We start from the raw sequence: 16,480 nt of genomic DNA on the forward strand, positions 1-16,480 counted from the left end.
GATTGTAGTTGTAGATTGTAGAATGGTTGGCCTCATTGCTTTTTATTACATGATGCATATGTGTGATGATGTGGTAAGAAGATTATGTTTCGACCGCTCAGTGGTAGAGAGACTATGTTGACTATGTTTCAACAAGGGATGAGTGCCCATGTGTTGTGGGTGGGTGGGTGTAAAAAGAAAAGAAAAATGTGTAATGATGTGGAAAGAAGATTTGCAAGCCTCTAGACTCCAACCATCCATGCTCTCCTCTTCTATGGAGTAAATCTGCTAAACCTCTAAATGTCCTGCTACCTAGGATTTTCATTTTGTTAGTTTCTTTTATTCTTTTTATTGGTTGTTATTTTCATTTTGTTGGTTTCTTTTATTCTTTTTATTGGTTGTTATATTAGGAACTTATTTTCTCTAAGGGGCCACTGGGCATCTCTACTAATAAATAAGCCTCGTAATTAGATTTTTATCAAATAATTTAAAAGCTTTTTTGTTCATAGAAATAAGCCAATAAACTCTTATTTGTAGAGATGTCAAACGCCTCTTAAGGATTTATTAGCTTATTTGGAAAAAATAAACTCTTATTTTGGAAATAGACTATTTGATAAAGTTCTAATTTTACCATTTATTTTTTAAAACTAATAAAAAAGCTTATAAAAAATAAGTGATGGGAATGTCACTTTTTCTTTAAAAGCTTATTTGGCTCAAGCAGGTTGACATTTTTTGCTAACTTTCAGACAAGTTTGTCCTTAAACATTTTAAATAATTCCCATCTTGCCATCTTCTCTTCTCTTCTCTTTACCATCTTTCTAAGGTGGGCCCACATAATGCTCGATCACATCAAAGGTGGGCCCCACATGTTGGATCCCCCACATCAAAGTGTGGCCCCACATGATGGACAATCCATATCGAGTGGGTCCCACCCAATGGATGGTCCACATCAAAGGTGGGATCCACATGATGAAATGTTGACATTAAAGGCGGGCCTACATGATGAACAACCCATATTGAAAGTTAGGCCCCAGATGATAGATGGCCAACTGTAAAATGTGACCCCGCATGATGGACTATCCACATTAAGTGAGCCCCACATGATGGACAATCCATAACAAAGGTGAGACCCACATTATGGATGGTGGACATCAAAGGTAGGCCCACATGATGAACGACCCATATCGAAGGTCCCCCCACATGACGAGTTGTCCACATCAAAGGTGGGCCCTACATGATGGATGATCCACATCAAAGTGTGGCCCAGCATGATGAACCATCCATGTTAAGTGGGCCTCACTTGATGGACGCTCCACATCAAAGGTGGGATCCACATGACGGATGATGGACATCAAAGGTGGGCCCACATGATGGATGGTTAACATCAAAGGTGGGCTCACTTGATGAACAACCCGTATTGAAATTGGGACCCCACATAATGAATGGTCCACATCATGGTGGCCTAAATCAAAGTATGGCCCCTCATTATGGAATCTACATCAAGTGGACCCCACCTAACGAGTGGTCCACATCTAAGGTCTCACATGACGGACGGCCCATATTCAAACTGGCCCAACATGATGGATGATCCACGTAAAAGTTACGCCTGACAAGATGGATGGTGGACATCAAAAGTGGGTCGCACATGATGGACAACCGACTTCAAAGGTAGGGCCCACGCAATGGACACATCAAATGTGGATTCCACGTGATGGGTAGAAGACATTGAGATGCCCCACATAAAGGACAATTGGCATTGATGGTGGGCCACACATGATGAATGAGCTACATCAAGGTGGACCCCACATAATGGACAATCCATGTCAAAGGTCAACCCCTAATGATGAATGGTCCACATCCAAGACAGGCCTTGCATGATGGACAATCCACTTTGAAGGTGCGGCTCACACAACGGACAATCCACATTAAAGGTGGGCACCATATGATAGACAATCCACATCCAATATCCACATAATGGATGGCCCAAATGTTTCAAAACATGAAGATTATAGCCATCCATTATCTCTCCATTTACAGCACGGTCAATCTATGATGAGATCCACCAAAGCAATCGTCTGGATTGCTCTTATAATGGAGTTGTTATGATCTTGGGTTAAGTCCTTACCTCAGTGGTAGACTCTGAGGAGTTTCAACAGGATGTCTTGGGTTCGAGACCCATAGGTGGTGAAATCCCGCTACAGCGTGCGTGGGTGTGTGTCAGGTCCGTATGTAAAAAAATAATAATAATAATAATCTTTAAAAATGACATCATCTACCTCTAAAAAAAGCTCTTATTTAAACATTTTACCAAATATGCTTATTTCAAATAAGTTCTTTTTTTTTTTTTTTGAAAACATAATTTTACTAAATAAACTTATTTAAAACAAGAGCTAGAACAAAAAGAGCTTATTGGAGCACCTCTTATCTGAAAAGCTCTTATTAGATTAGAGTAGATATGCCAAACAAGCCCTGAGTTATTATTATTAAAATGCTTTCATTGGTTAGAGTATATTAGAATTACATTTTATTGGTTAAGAATATGTGGTAAATTGTTAGATTTTCAAATCATTAATAAAAGTGACCTAACAGGGAATGACTCTTTCTTGGTTTTAATTATTATTATGCATTGGTAAAGAAAGTGATGGTTTCCTCATCTTTAGTTATCTTGGGTTTCTCACATCTCTCCAGTGCAAGTACAAAGATTCGGCGAACTGGCTGTAACCAAGAGATACAGGAATCTCTTCTAACCCCTAACATGGCTCAATGAAAATGTGTCATGTGCACAATGAAAAGTAAACATTTTCCTATGTGAAATTAACATTTTGCCCATTTTACTATGGGCCATAAATTTGCCAAGCATACGTGGAGCTTTTTATTGGGTCACCTCAAGGGGCAATTCAGGTCCCAAAAATTGGTGGTCTTTAAGTTGATCAAATTGAAGGGCATGGAACAAGCGAAAATTTAAAGTGATTCCTATCAAGGCAAATTTAGTCATCAATAGAATAAAAAGATGGATAAGAAAATTAGTGGAGATGGTGCCGATGATGGTTGTTGCCCCTTCCTAGAAACAGTTGGCCCCTAGGCAATTGGAGAGTTCCAATCCAAAGATACGAATAAAATAGGCCAGAATTTTAAAATGGGAAAGACCTAGAAAGGCTGGGTGAAGGTCAATATGGACAGATCTTGTAGAGGCAACCCGAGAGAATGAGAATTGCGGGGGGGTTGCGACCATAAGGGAAACATTATTTTTGCATTCCACCACTATAACAATCGTGTTTCTAACATAGTTGATGGGACTCAAGCGATGATAGATGGAGTCAAATTATTAAAAGCCTTAACCTCCAAAACATTATTATTAAGTTAGATTCCAATGTTGTAATAAAATGTGTGGGAAGTCACCAATCATACCCACTTTGGAGAATTGTGTACACGATTAGAGAGTTCCTTAAGGAGCTCCAGTGCATGAACCATCAGGTAACACATATGTTCAGGGAATACGTTTCAGTTGCAAATGCATTTTTGTAGGATGTGGCATGGTTATATTCTTAGCATGGTTGAACTAAAAGAAGGCTAAACGGAAGCGGACGTAGTCTGTCGAATCTGGGTCCATTCTTACGTAGGGCATGATGTAACTGGTCCCCAGGCACGTCCAGATTAAAGAATTTCAATCCGAATAGGGAGAAATTATCGTATGAAGTGTGAACCATAAATCAACCATAACATTTTATCCAAATATCATGTGAACCATAAATCAGCCATAACATTTGAATCCACAAGAAATTTTCGTATGAACCATAAATCGGCAAGATGTAACTGGTCCCTAGGCACGGTTATATTCTTAGCATGGTTAAACCAAAAGTAGCAAGACCTATGAATTTTGACTAGACCATACCATCCAGTGCCAATCGACCCACATAATGCGTCGTGTCTGTCTATTTTGTGAGAAAACACACACTTTTAACTCAAAAATGAAATTTGAGGAAAATTTACTACTTTTAATAATTTTGATTTTTGTTATATTTCCTAATTTTTAGAGTTTTAGATTTTCATCGTTTTTTTCAAAAATTACTTGTAATCATGCTAGGACTCTTTTTTTTTTTTTTTTAAGGTTTATCTAAAAAATTTATTTTTAAAAAATGGGCTTTAGAAGCATTTTACTAGAATTAGGACTTTCATTAGGGTTAGAATTTTACTACTTTTGGCAATTATGAATTTTGGTTTATTTTTATTTATTAATAGTGTAATTGAGAAAGAATAGACAATACACATTATTTAAGAAAAATATTTGAATTTTATCTTTTTTTCTTATGGATTCAAGAAACTACCTTATGAATTCAAGGTTTTAATCAATTCAGGAAGATGGTGATCTTTCTCATCACCTCATCACGCCCTTCCTTGCATCAATTAGTATCAAAGCGAGGGTTTTCCTCAGCTTAATAGCATCTAACCAAAATTTAGGTAACAATCCCATGGACAGTGGGTGCTCTAAAGAATTAATCCTTTGACAATGGCAGTGTTCGTAGCTTTTTAGCGGAAAAATCGACAAACCATGCAAGAACTACAGGCAATGATCGACCATTAGACAAAATTCGTAAGACATATCCATGTTCCTAATCATGAGCAACATGAGGTTGTCAATAGAGCACGTGGTCATCATGTTCGTGGTGCGACCTTGGTGACAAATCGTAGGCTATATCCGATAATGGCGAATTGCATGCCACTACCGTGATCATGAGGAAGTTGTTATACAAACCAAAGGTGGAGATATATCTATAGCGGCACAATATCTTTTGAATAAGGTGCACTATGAACCAAACAGTTTGTAATGTGATTATCGATGTCAAGAGCAATGAGAATCCCATGTTGAAAACAATAGTGGAAAAGCTCCAACTAAAGACATAAAAATACCTCTCCATATACAATTGGATGGATCAATGAGGTCAACGAAACAAATGTAACTGAACGATGTCATATTCCTCTTTATATTAGTAAATATTATGAGGATAAAGTAATGTATGACGTGGTTGATATGAAAGCTTGTCATATGTTACTTGGTCAACCATGACAGTGTGATCATAATGCTACACATAGAGACCGGGATAATTTATATTTTTATTAAATATGGTCACATTTTTTCTCTTACTTTTATTAGCAGTTTGTGCATCTTGTTTGTCAATCACATGAGTCCTTATATCATGTAGTCAGTTGAGCCTCTGGAAGTTGATTGTTAGTGCACTAATTTGTGCATCTTGTTTGTCAATTACATGAATCCTTGTGTTATATAGTCGGTTGAGCCTCTGGAAGCTAAAAATCAAAGACACAAGAGAACAAGAATATCAAGGAGTAAAAAACAGATAAATGAAGCGCATTGGTGACCCTAACCCTTGACCCAAAATAATTCTTAAACCTCTAGATGATCTTGGCATAATAGGTAAAACCCTATTGATCATCTCTTAGCCTTAGAAACCTAATTGCAACAAGATTAGTAAGGCTATAAGAGGTGTGAAGCTGTTGTGAAATCATACACCCAAAACAGTAAACTTTCGAGTGTTGCTCGATCCCATCGAGCAGACTTCGAGGGATCTTCGATTGCATCGAAGACTACTCAATGGAATCAAGTAGGTAACTGATCAAATATGTCCAAAAAGTTATCTAAGTTTCTTGATGGAATCGAGGAACCTTCGATGACATCTAAGAATACCTTCGATGCCATCGAAGACCACTAGATGGCATCGAATAGTAGTGTCTAAACTATCCAGTAACAATTCAATTAAAAATCTGATTTCTTCAATGTCATCAAAGTCCTGCTCGATGTCATCGAAAGAGTCATTATCTATCCATTTTTTTACCATTGGAGCTCGAATTCTTTATAATGGTCATTCGGTTCTTGGGCATGTGGATGAGTTTTTTATGCAGCTAAATCTTAAGTGATTTCATGATTATATCTCACATCCCAAGCCTCTAAACCAATGAGTTCTAAGTCATTTTTCTTGATATTAACACTCAAATGAGGATTCCAACCTCCACCTTGAAAATGAGCTTGAACTCTACTAGTTTTTATATATTAGACTCAACCTCTATAGGTATATCATTGTCTAAATCCTCTAGAAGACCTATCTAGGTGAATCTCCTATGAATTACAACTTTCCATCACCTTGGTCACCTCAAAAGAGCACTATGTATAAGGTGTTTAATATTTGAGTTGAAGCCTTAGCAAAGCGTCAGCATCACGATTGGGGAAGCAAAGGGGAGATTATTAAAGCACAGGAGAGTATCAATCAAACTACTCGAGAAGGCGCGAGAAAAGGGGCTCAATCCGACAAGTGAGTTGTCATTTGTAAAATTCGGTATACTCTGTTTCCTTGTGCATGATTAAGGGTAAGAGTTTGTAACCCAAACTCGACTAGATTCTTATGTAGTACATTAACTCTTGTGTAGGGATTAAATCTAAGTTCTTGTGTAAGACCTTAGCTATTACGTAGGGACTAAATCTAGGTTCTTGTATAGAACATTTTGCTCTTGTGTAGTGCCTAAATCAAGTCCTTATGTATACCACCAGACACGTGTGCGTATGTGTTAGTCTCTATGAAAGCCTCCAGCGAGAGTAAACGTGGGTTCTTGGATTCGGATTGCGGTTGTTAGTTAGCCGATAAAAAATAAATTAAAGTCTCCTGTGGGAGCCTCCGGTGGGAGTATATGTCAGTAAGTTCTTATGTAGGAGCGAGGTTCGTGGCGAGCTTATAGAAAATCATGAAAAGTCTCTTACGGGAGCCGGTCCTTATGTAGGATTGTAAAGGTTAGAGATGCACCTAATTTAAAACTTTTAATGTTTGTGTTTAGGTTTGTTATTTGAGCACTTGTTTAATTATGCTTATGTGATGAATGTTTAATTATATCTATGTATAATTAGATGAATGTTAAGAGTTAATAGTTAGCACATACCACAAACACATGTACACTATCATGTTTATAGACTAGTTACTTAATTGATATATCATTTGCATTATATGTAATTGGATCCTCTATTGCCTTAGAACCCTTAGAGTTAATTATTTTGCTTAGCTTAATTTGCATATTAGCTTAAGTAGGTAATTAAGTTTTAAAAAGATGAAATTTTTATTGGTCCTAATAACCCTCCTTCCCCCCTCTAGGACATAGCATTCATTCTGTAGCCCCGCATAGCATCTGCAGCGCAACTGTGGTAATCCTATTACACCACATGTGAACTTTCAATATCATTATCCATGTAACAACTAGGAGACATCCATGTATCAACTGAAAGTTCTTACCCTGTATTCGCTATGTGTTCCATAAAAAGAATATACGTTCATTCTCTCCTCTGCTTAATAGTAAGAGAGAAACCAAATAAAGTCTCTCATCTTTACCTAAAGTTTTAATGAGTTGACATATATTGGTGATAGTGAGTGGCAACATTATCTTCCCCAGACAAGAATCCTTTATAAATATAGTGTGTAACAATAAAGCTCTTTAGGCCCACCATGTTTTCTACCAAATTGGCCGATCAGGTGCTCTTACCATGCAAGTCGTTAGGAAAAAAATTTAAAATAAGATTGTATTTGGTTTCTCTCTCACTATTAACTTAATGAGAGAATGAATGTATTTTTTTTTTATAGAATACATAGAGAACACAAAATAAGAACTTCCAGTTGTTACAAGGATATCTCTATGTTGTTACATTATAAGGATATCTCTAGGTTGTTATAGATAATACAAGAGAAAACTAACTAAATTTATCTTTACCAAAATCTTCATTTTATATTATATCATATTGATACCATAACGAAATTTAAATAAATTGTATTTAGTTTCTTTCTCACTATTAACCTGAGGATAGAATGAATGTATATTCTTTTTATAAAGTACATAGAGAATGCAGGAAAAGAATTTTCGATTGTTATAAGGATATCTTCATGTTGTTACATGGATAAGGATATCTCTAGGTTGTAACAAATAATACAAGAGAAAACTAGCTAGACATGATGGGCCCCACAAGCCTAAACGCAATCCATAAAATAAGAATTATAGGCTATTTGAATCCTCTTCATATGTGAGTGTTTTCATAGGGCCAAAAGTTAATTAAATGAGAATATTTTTGTATTGCTTCTTTGTAAGTAACTTTGTTGCATGTCACCACAAGGTCATCCACATAAATAGCAATGATAATTAAGGAGGTCACATGCTTCTAAACAAAGACGGAATGATTGAAAGTGCATCATTGAAACCTAATTTAAAGTACATTAGTGTTGAAGTGCTCAAACTAAACACAAGGGGATAGTTTAAGACTATATAATATCTTCTTCAATCTACAAACCTTACTTTCTGACCTAAGAGACTTAAATGCAAGAGGTAAGCATATCTACCTCATGTAGATCTCTGTGTAAGAAGGCTTTTTTGACAGCTGATGAAGAGGCCACTTTCAATGCATGGCAATGGATAGAAGAATATGAATGGAGGTGAGTTTAGCTACTAGAGAAAACGTATCGTGATAATCAATCCCAAACTTTTAAGTGAATCCTTTATCAACAAGGAAAGCTTTGTACCAACAATTGTGCCATCTAGATTATACTTAGGAGTGTATGCCCACTTATACCCCACCACATGATGCTCTTAAGGAGGAACCAACTCCCACATCCCCTGTTTGTTAAGGGCAACGTATAATCAAGCATCACTACATTCCATTATGAATTTTTAAGGATTTCTACAATTGTAGAAGGAGGAGAAACAAATAAAATTACAAAAAGGAATACATGAAAGTATGACGAAAGAAAAGCATAAGAGACATGATTACCATTCAAGTGAATGGTATTATGGTCTATACAATACAAGCTGAATGTATAATAATATGTTTATCATTTGGACTACAATGGGAATATCATTTGTAGGAGAATTTTTAGGGTTTGCAGCTGATAGGTCAACTAAGGCAGGACAATGAGTCTCGGTGTCTCTGTACTTAATTGTGGAAATACCATGCAGAACTGGAGCGGAAAGTTTCGGAGTAGAAATATGAGATTCAAAGTAGATAACGACCTCAAAAAATATAACATCTTTAGAAATATATTTACATCGAGTGACTGAAATGAGAATATCATTTGTAAGAGGGTTTTTAGGGTCTACAGCCAATGGGTCAACTGAGGCAGGACATTGAGTGTCAATGTCTCCATACTCGATTGTGGCAATGCCATGCAGAACTAGAAGAGAAAGTTTTGGAGTAGAAATGTGAGATCCAAAGTAGAAGACTTCCTTAAGAAAATATAACATCTTTAGAAATATATTTACATCGAGTAACTAAATAGTAATACTTATACCCCATCCAAGAGTTGAAATAACTAAGAAAAATGTAATGAATGGAACTAGATGTGAGCTTACCCTATGAGGGTCCCACACATAAATGAAGAAGGTATGTTAAAAAGATTTTTAAAAATAGGTTTTAAAATTTAAAATGAGTAACTATTTCCTAGGGATTTAAATGGCATATGCTTTATCATATATGATGCAATGAAAACTATATTATCCAAGTATGATTAAGAAACAAACATCGCAGTCATCATTATTCTAATTACCTCTAACAAATTCATGTTTTTTTCCTTTCAACAACCCATTTTTTTTATAATGTAAACACAAGACATTTAATACTCAGTCCCCTAATTTATATATTAAAAAAACAATTACAATTCCTTAGACATGTATTCTTTTACATTGTTTAACCAGAACACTTTAATAACTTTATCAAATTGAGTTCCAATATATTTAGTAAAGATTTAAACCATGGTAGGCACTTCAAATCTATTTTTCATCAAATTTAACTATATAAATCTTAAATAATCATTTATAAAGGAAATGAAATATCTAAAAACAAAAGTAAAAATTATTGGGGCATGACCCCAAACATTCGAATGAACTATGTCAAAAGTCAATGTCATTCGAGTTTAATAATAAGGATATAAAAAGTATGAATGTACTTGAACAACGCATATATTTCACACCTAAGAGTACTATTACAAAACTTATTTGAAAAGATACGACAAAGTGCATGAATTGAAATACATCCTAAACGAGAATGTCAAAATTGAAGATGCTTCTTAGAGCTAATTTTGGATGTTGCATTACACAATAAAAACATGTGGTCTATATAAAAAAGATATAGCCTTTAAGACTCTTATCCACGACTAGTTTGCATCTCAGTCATAGATCCTACACATTACAAGAATTTGAGAAAGTAATATAGCAATAGAACTATTTACATAGAGCACCAATAGAGAGAAGATTAGATAGAAATGTAGGAACATAAAGAATTGATAGTAATGTTAGAGATGAGTTGAGCTAAGAAGATCCCTCTAAAGAAACCATTGAATAGGATCTGTTAGCTAGCTTGATCCGATCATATAAGGAAATATAAGTAGAAAAGTTATTTTCCTTACTAGTCATGTGGTCTATAACTTTAGAATCAATGATCCAAGACATGAGAATGAAAATTGGGTCGAGAAATATGATGGGCAGAGACACGTAAATAATTCAATGTATTAACAATAGATGAAGGAAGAGGATGATCCCCGACATTTAGATGAATTTGATACATAGCTAGTCGTAGTAGAGCAACCCCCTCTATCCTTTAACACAACAGTATTAGTCTCACATCTGGGCTTAGGGAAAAGATGAGGATGTAAGTTGTGACAACAATTCTAATATGTAAATGACCCCCACAAAGAGTGCAAATCAAGTTATCCAAATCAAAAGAGCACAAAGATGGGGAATTTGACCGCTCAGTACTAGTCTAACCTTTAATAATGTATCATCCCCTATTCGATTTGGACTTGACTGCAAAAGCAAATATCTCAAGAGTAGATGCTACCATAAAAGTGTGTTGATTAGCCTCGCTCCAAATATAATTATAAATTAAATTTAAACAATGTAACTTCTTGCATATCAAAATTTAAACACTTTGGGATTCAAACTCGTCATTAAGCCCACCAAAAAATTCAAATATGCAAAGCTTTTCATGCCACTAACACATATCTTTAGAGAGAACAAAGACAGTAATCAAGTTCCTTCCATCACTGGTAGAGGGAGCATAACAAACTTTTACTGAAGACTCCCCTTGTCACATATTCACAAACTCCCTATGTAATTGACATGCTTGAGCAAGATCATCATAATGAGGGAACATATTTGCAATTATATACCATATTTGTTGAACTATAAAAGACATCATTAATGGTCCACTAATTCAGGCTACATAAAATTAACCAACCCATAATAATGAAGTTATTAGATTTACAATCATTGTGTGATGTGTTGTCTTCCGGCAGTGTTAACTTCCCTCCATATATAAATTTGAACTTCCATTTTTCTCTAAGGTATATTTTAACAGATTGTAACAATGTAAGATAGCTGTTACCATCCAATTTTACGATAATAATACATAAGATAAGTGTTAATCAACTGTTCCAATAAAGCATGCTTTTTGCCTATCTATGATAATTATTTGGGAATGAAAAAAAAAATGAACTGTCACAACTCCTTTTCATTGTTACACATAACTATACTAGTTTTGGAAAAATACATCAAAGCAACACCATCTTCGGCCCATCAAATAAGGCACTATCAACCCACTATCAAATTTAAAAGGTAGCATGATGGTCGGCACTACTAGGGCGGTTAGACATTACCATTGGTGGCTCGTTGTTAGAGCTTTATGGCTAAACACAATTCATTGGTGGTTGGTGGTGGCCCGCTAGTGGCTAGAACTATTGTTGTGTTGGAGGTGGATTAGGAAGCTTTTACGAGTTTGGGCTAGGCTGGACAGGGTACTAGTCAACATAGATTGGATCATCTGCCGAGGGCTAGCTCCGACCACGCTCTGATTCTGCTAGCTTTCCCCCGTCCTTCTCTTACCTCTGCCAAGACGTTTAGGTTTCAAAGGATGTGGACGCTGCATGACTCCTTTCTCCAAGTGGTCAAGGCTACCTAGGAGGGAGAGGAAGTGTCTCAGCCCATTCTCAACGTTCAGCTAAAACTTGAGAAAGTCAAGCAAGCTCTCAAAGCATGGAATAAGGAGATATTTGGTAACGTGTTCTAACAAGTTAAACTCGCAGAAGAGTCCCTAGTTCATGTTGATCATCGGATGCAAAATTCAACCAACGAGGGCCTCCAACAACAATACATTGAGGCCAGACATCACCTAGCCCACATGGAGCTCATGGAAGAAATCTTCTGGAAAAAAATGCTAAAATTTTCTGGTTGGAAGAGGGGGACAAAAACACAAAATTCTTCCATGCATCGGCTACCAAAAGACTTAGGAGAGCTGAAATCAGGTCGATTAAGGTTCAGGGAGGTCAAATGGTAGAGGATCTGGAAACCATTAAAATCGAAGCAGTTAAATTCTTCGATTCTTTATTCAAGTTAGAGGAAATATATCCAGCGCCCGATCTCTCTATCAATTCCTTATCTTCTTTTTGTAATGGAAAATGAGAATCTGGTTGCCCCTCCCTCCCTCTTAAAGGTCCACTAGGCTATTTGCTCTCTTCCACAAGATGGAGCACCAGGTCCGGACGGTTTTACTGGGGCCTTCATTGCGAGTTGCTAGCACATAGTGGGGCAAAATCTCCATAGAGCGGCGGTTCATCTGTTTCAAGGGGGAGATATCCCCAGAGCATTCACATCTTCCCTCATCTGTATGGTTCCAAAATCTCCAACCCTAGCAGCTTTTTTTTACTTTCATCATACCAGCCTCTGTAACTCTGGATACAAGGCCTTCACTAAGATCATAGCCTCCAGATTATCCAAAGTGTTTCCGAAGCTGATATCTCCCGAACAAGGTGCCTTCATCCAATGTCGATATATAGTCAAAAACATCGCCCTTGCATAGGAGATGTTCAGGGAAATAAATAGAAATGTTCATGGAGGAAACATAGTGGTCAAATTGGATTTGGAAAAGGCTTATAATAGGGTGGAGTGGGGATTTCTTAAGCAGGTCCTCAGCCGCTTCAAGTTTAGCGAGAGATGGGTGAACATGTGGTAGAAAAATGTTGGGCTAATAATTGGTTCTTTGTGCTCGTTAACGGTGAGGCGGCAGGATATTTCAAGTCTTTCAGAGGCCTCCGTCAGGGAGACCCGTTATCGCCCAGTCTATTCATTGTGGCAGCAGAGGTCCTCAGCAAGGAATTTAAGTTACTAGTGGGCTGGGGTTTTTTTCATCCATTCAAGCTCAGGCAGGCTACCCGCTAATCTCCCATCTCCTTTACATTGATGACACGCTCTTGTTTCTAAACGTGGGTCATGCGACGCTTCAGGCAATAAAAGATTTCCTCACATCCTTCCAAGCAACGTCTAGCCAGATGGTTAACTGTCATAATAGTTCCTTTTGTTCTGATAAGCTACCCACTAGTAGGGTAAGGGCTATAGAGCTTTATCTGGGATCTCCAAGTTCATAACAGGGGCCTCCTATCTGGGAGTTCCTATTGCTAGGGGAAGAGTGAAACAAGCAGATTTTTGGATTTTTTTGGATAAGATAGAGGTGCATATCAGTGGATAGAATGCAAGATGTCTATCTTAGGTAGAAAGGTCTACTTTAATTTAGCATGTTTTGGGTGGTATCCCCATTCACACTATGGTTGCCTCCCTTATCCCAATTCAAGTCCTAGCTAGGATGGAGATGCGTTTTGTGAACTTCTTCTAGGGATGGATAGATGGTAAGAAGAAGCTCCATTAGATTAGCTGGAAGAAAATATCCAAGCCAAGGAGTGAAGGAGGGCTGGGAATCAGAAACCTGAAAGAGGTGATGAAGGCCCTCCGTTTCAAGTTGGCGTGGGCGGTCAAGTTCGGCAATGGCATTAGCCAATGGGCAGCCCTCATGAGAGCTAAATACCCTTGCGACCTTCAATCCAGAGATAGGGGTCGAGCCTTAGCTTCTCCCTCCCCTATTTGGAAAAGCATCAAAATCTTGTTCCTAGTCCTAGAGGGCATAGTTCAATGGCACGTTGGTCCGGGACCATATGGCCTCTGGTGTGATAACTGGATTGGCCTTGGCCCACTGGAGCATCGGGCTAACAAGCCCATCCCAAAAGACCTCTTATCCCTAAAAGTTCGGGATTTCTTAGGCTCGGATGACCCCCTCTCCCCATCCTCAGTCTTCTCCTATCTTCCCCAAGAGGTGTTGGACTTCATATTCTTAGGTGGTTTCTATACTTCGGATGACTCAGACTCCTGCTTCTGGCCCCTCTATCCTCAAGGCAGATTCTCTGTCAAAAACAACGTTGCATTGTGCAAATCAAGTGGGCAGCGCTGGAGTTGGGCGAACTGAGTGTGGCACTCTAAAATGCCTCCTAAAATATCCACCTTCGTCTAGAGACTACTACAGGGTGCCATCCGGGTAGAAGGCATAATCTAGACTAGAGGGATCCACCTGATGTCCATGTGCATATGATGTGGGGTCTCTCAGGATCAGTGGTCTACAAATGAATCATTGAACCATCTCTTTCTCTTCAACAACCTTGCGGCGTCACTTTAGCGTCACTTTGGAACCATGCCTAAGCAAAGGTTTATCAATGCCTAGATCCCGTTCTATGGCCAGCGATCTCACCCTCAAGGCACTAGGGGTTGCGTCTCCACCTCCTCAAACGATGAAGACTGAGTTAGTGAAGTGGATGTTGCCGTCAGCGGGCCGGACCAAGTTAAACGTCGACGGGTTGGCTACAGGTAACCCAGCCCTCTCAGGAGGAGGGGGTATATGTAGAGGGAAAAAAGAAATTTTCCTTTTCGCGTTCTCAGTCGAATATGGGGTGGGCACAAATAACTGAGCGGAGTTTCGAGCAGTCTAGGACGGTCTAACCCATTGCCTGAACCTGGGCCTGTCCAAGTTGGAGGTTGAATCTGATTCTAAATTTGTGGTGGATTTTATGAATGGAAGATCTCAACCGGCTTGGCGCTAGAGGTATTGGGCAACCAAGATTGATAAGTTGAAACTAAGAGGTCAGTTTAGTTTTCACCATGTGCTGAGAGAAGGGAATGGCCCGGCGGATGGGTTGGCCCGCCTGGGAAGTAATATCCAGGGAACTTCCCTTGTCCTGCAGGCGTCAAACCTCCCTACTCAGATTAGGGATCTACTTCTGCTAGATAGAGTCAAGCTGAGCTCCATTAGGCAGTTTCCATTGGGAGTTTTGCATTAGGCTTCTTAGATAGCCTTTTTTTTTTTTTTTTTTTCCAGGTTCCTTATGATAGGCTTCTTCTCGGTCCTTTTTTCCTCGCGGAAGCCCCAAAATTGTCCATGGTAATCTATAGTCTTATTCGTGATATGAAAAAAAGGTTATTCCCAAAAAAAAAAAAGGAAGCTTTTACGATTGGAACGGAATCACAGCAGAGACCCACTACTCTATGTTGTCCATGACAGCAACCTTAGGGTTTCGAAGGAGGAGGGGAGAGAGAGAGAGAGAGAGAGAGAGAGAGCTAGGATTTTGAAAATGCTAACTCTGATACCATGTAAGTTATAAAATTAGGCTTAAGGTTTTCCCCTCTTCCCTCTCATACGGTACATACTCATCCTATCAATGGGGCTTTGATAGGGGCACGATGTCATATGCCATAGTGTTGTGTGAGGGTGCGTCTTCACCTCGAATTTCATCTTATACTAAATCTATCCTTGTAAAATATATAAATACATAATAACTGAGGGGTCTAGGAATACCAAGCTAGAAATCTTTCTCATTACTGGTATGTTTGTACACAACGGGTAAGCTTGGAAAGCCTCTATGCCATGGTCAAATATTTTTTTTCTTACTTAAATGCTTACATTTTTCTTCTTCTGTTACAGGATGTTTTACTTGCAGGAACAGATACAAGCTCGACACTAGTGGTTTGGGCAATGACAGAGCTTATGATGAACCCAAAAGCAATGAAGAAATCACAAGATGAAGTTAGAAGAATTGTTGGGAATAAAGGAAAAGTGGAAGAAAGTGATCTAAATCAACTTGAATACCTTAAGTCAGTGGTAAAAGAGACAATGCGATTGCATCCTCCAACCCCACTTCTGGTTCCTCGAGAAACAACCCAAGATTGTAAGATTGACGGATTTGACATTGCCGGAAAGACTAGGGTCTTTGTGAATGCATTTGCCATTGGAAGAGACCCCGAGTCGTGGAAAAACCCAGAAGAGTTCTTGCCAGAGAGATTCATTGGCAGCACCATCGACTATAAGGGCCAAGATTTTGAGCTCATACCATTTGGAGCAGGTCGGAGAAGTTGTCCTGGGATCTATTTCGCAGCCATGACTTATGAGCTCGCTCTTGCGAATCTTCTCTATTCTTTTAACTGGGATTTTCCAGCTAGTACGAGCAAAAAGCACATAGATATGACTGAAGTATTCGGGCTTGTAGTGCAGAAGAAATCTGATCTTTGCCTTGTGCCTACCAAATATAGCAAATTTGGTTAATGGAAAAACTGAAAAATAGATGTTTCACATATGAGAAATGAAGATACGATAACTATA

At 38.2% G+C, this 16,480-nt stretch overlaps 1 protein-coding gene across 1 annotated transcript in view; it reads left to right on the forward strand.

The window, feature by feature from the left end:
* Positions 1 to 16,480, forward strand: part of LOC131239764 (cytochrome P450 71A1-like) — a 34,209-nt gene extending 17,729 nt beyond the window's left edge. Inside the window, exon 2 of the mRNA XM_058237623.1 lies at positions 15,806 to 16,480. Within this exon, the coding sequence (XP_058093606.1) occupies positions 15,806 to 16,423 (618 nt within the window). The 3' untranslated portion in view covers positions 16,424 to 16,480. The remainder of the gene's footprint in view (positions 1 to 15,805) is intronic.

This window comes from Magnolia sinica, chromosome 3 (assembly GCF_029962835.1).
Source record: "Magnolia sinica isolate HGM2019 chromosome 3, MsV1, whole genome shotgun sequence".
NCBI classification, from domain to species: Eukaryota; Viridiplantae; Streptophyta; class Magnoliopsida; order Magnoliales; family Magnoliaceae; genus Magnolia; species Magnolia sinica.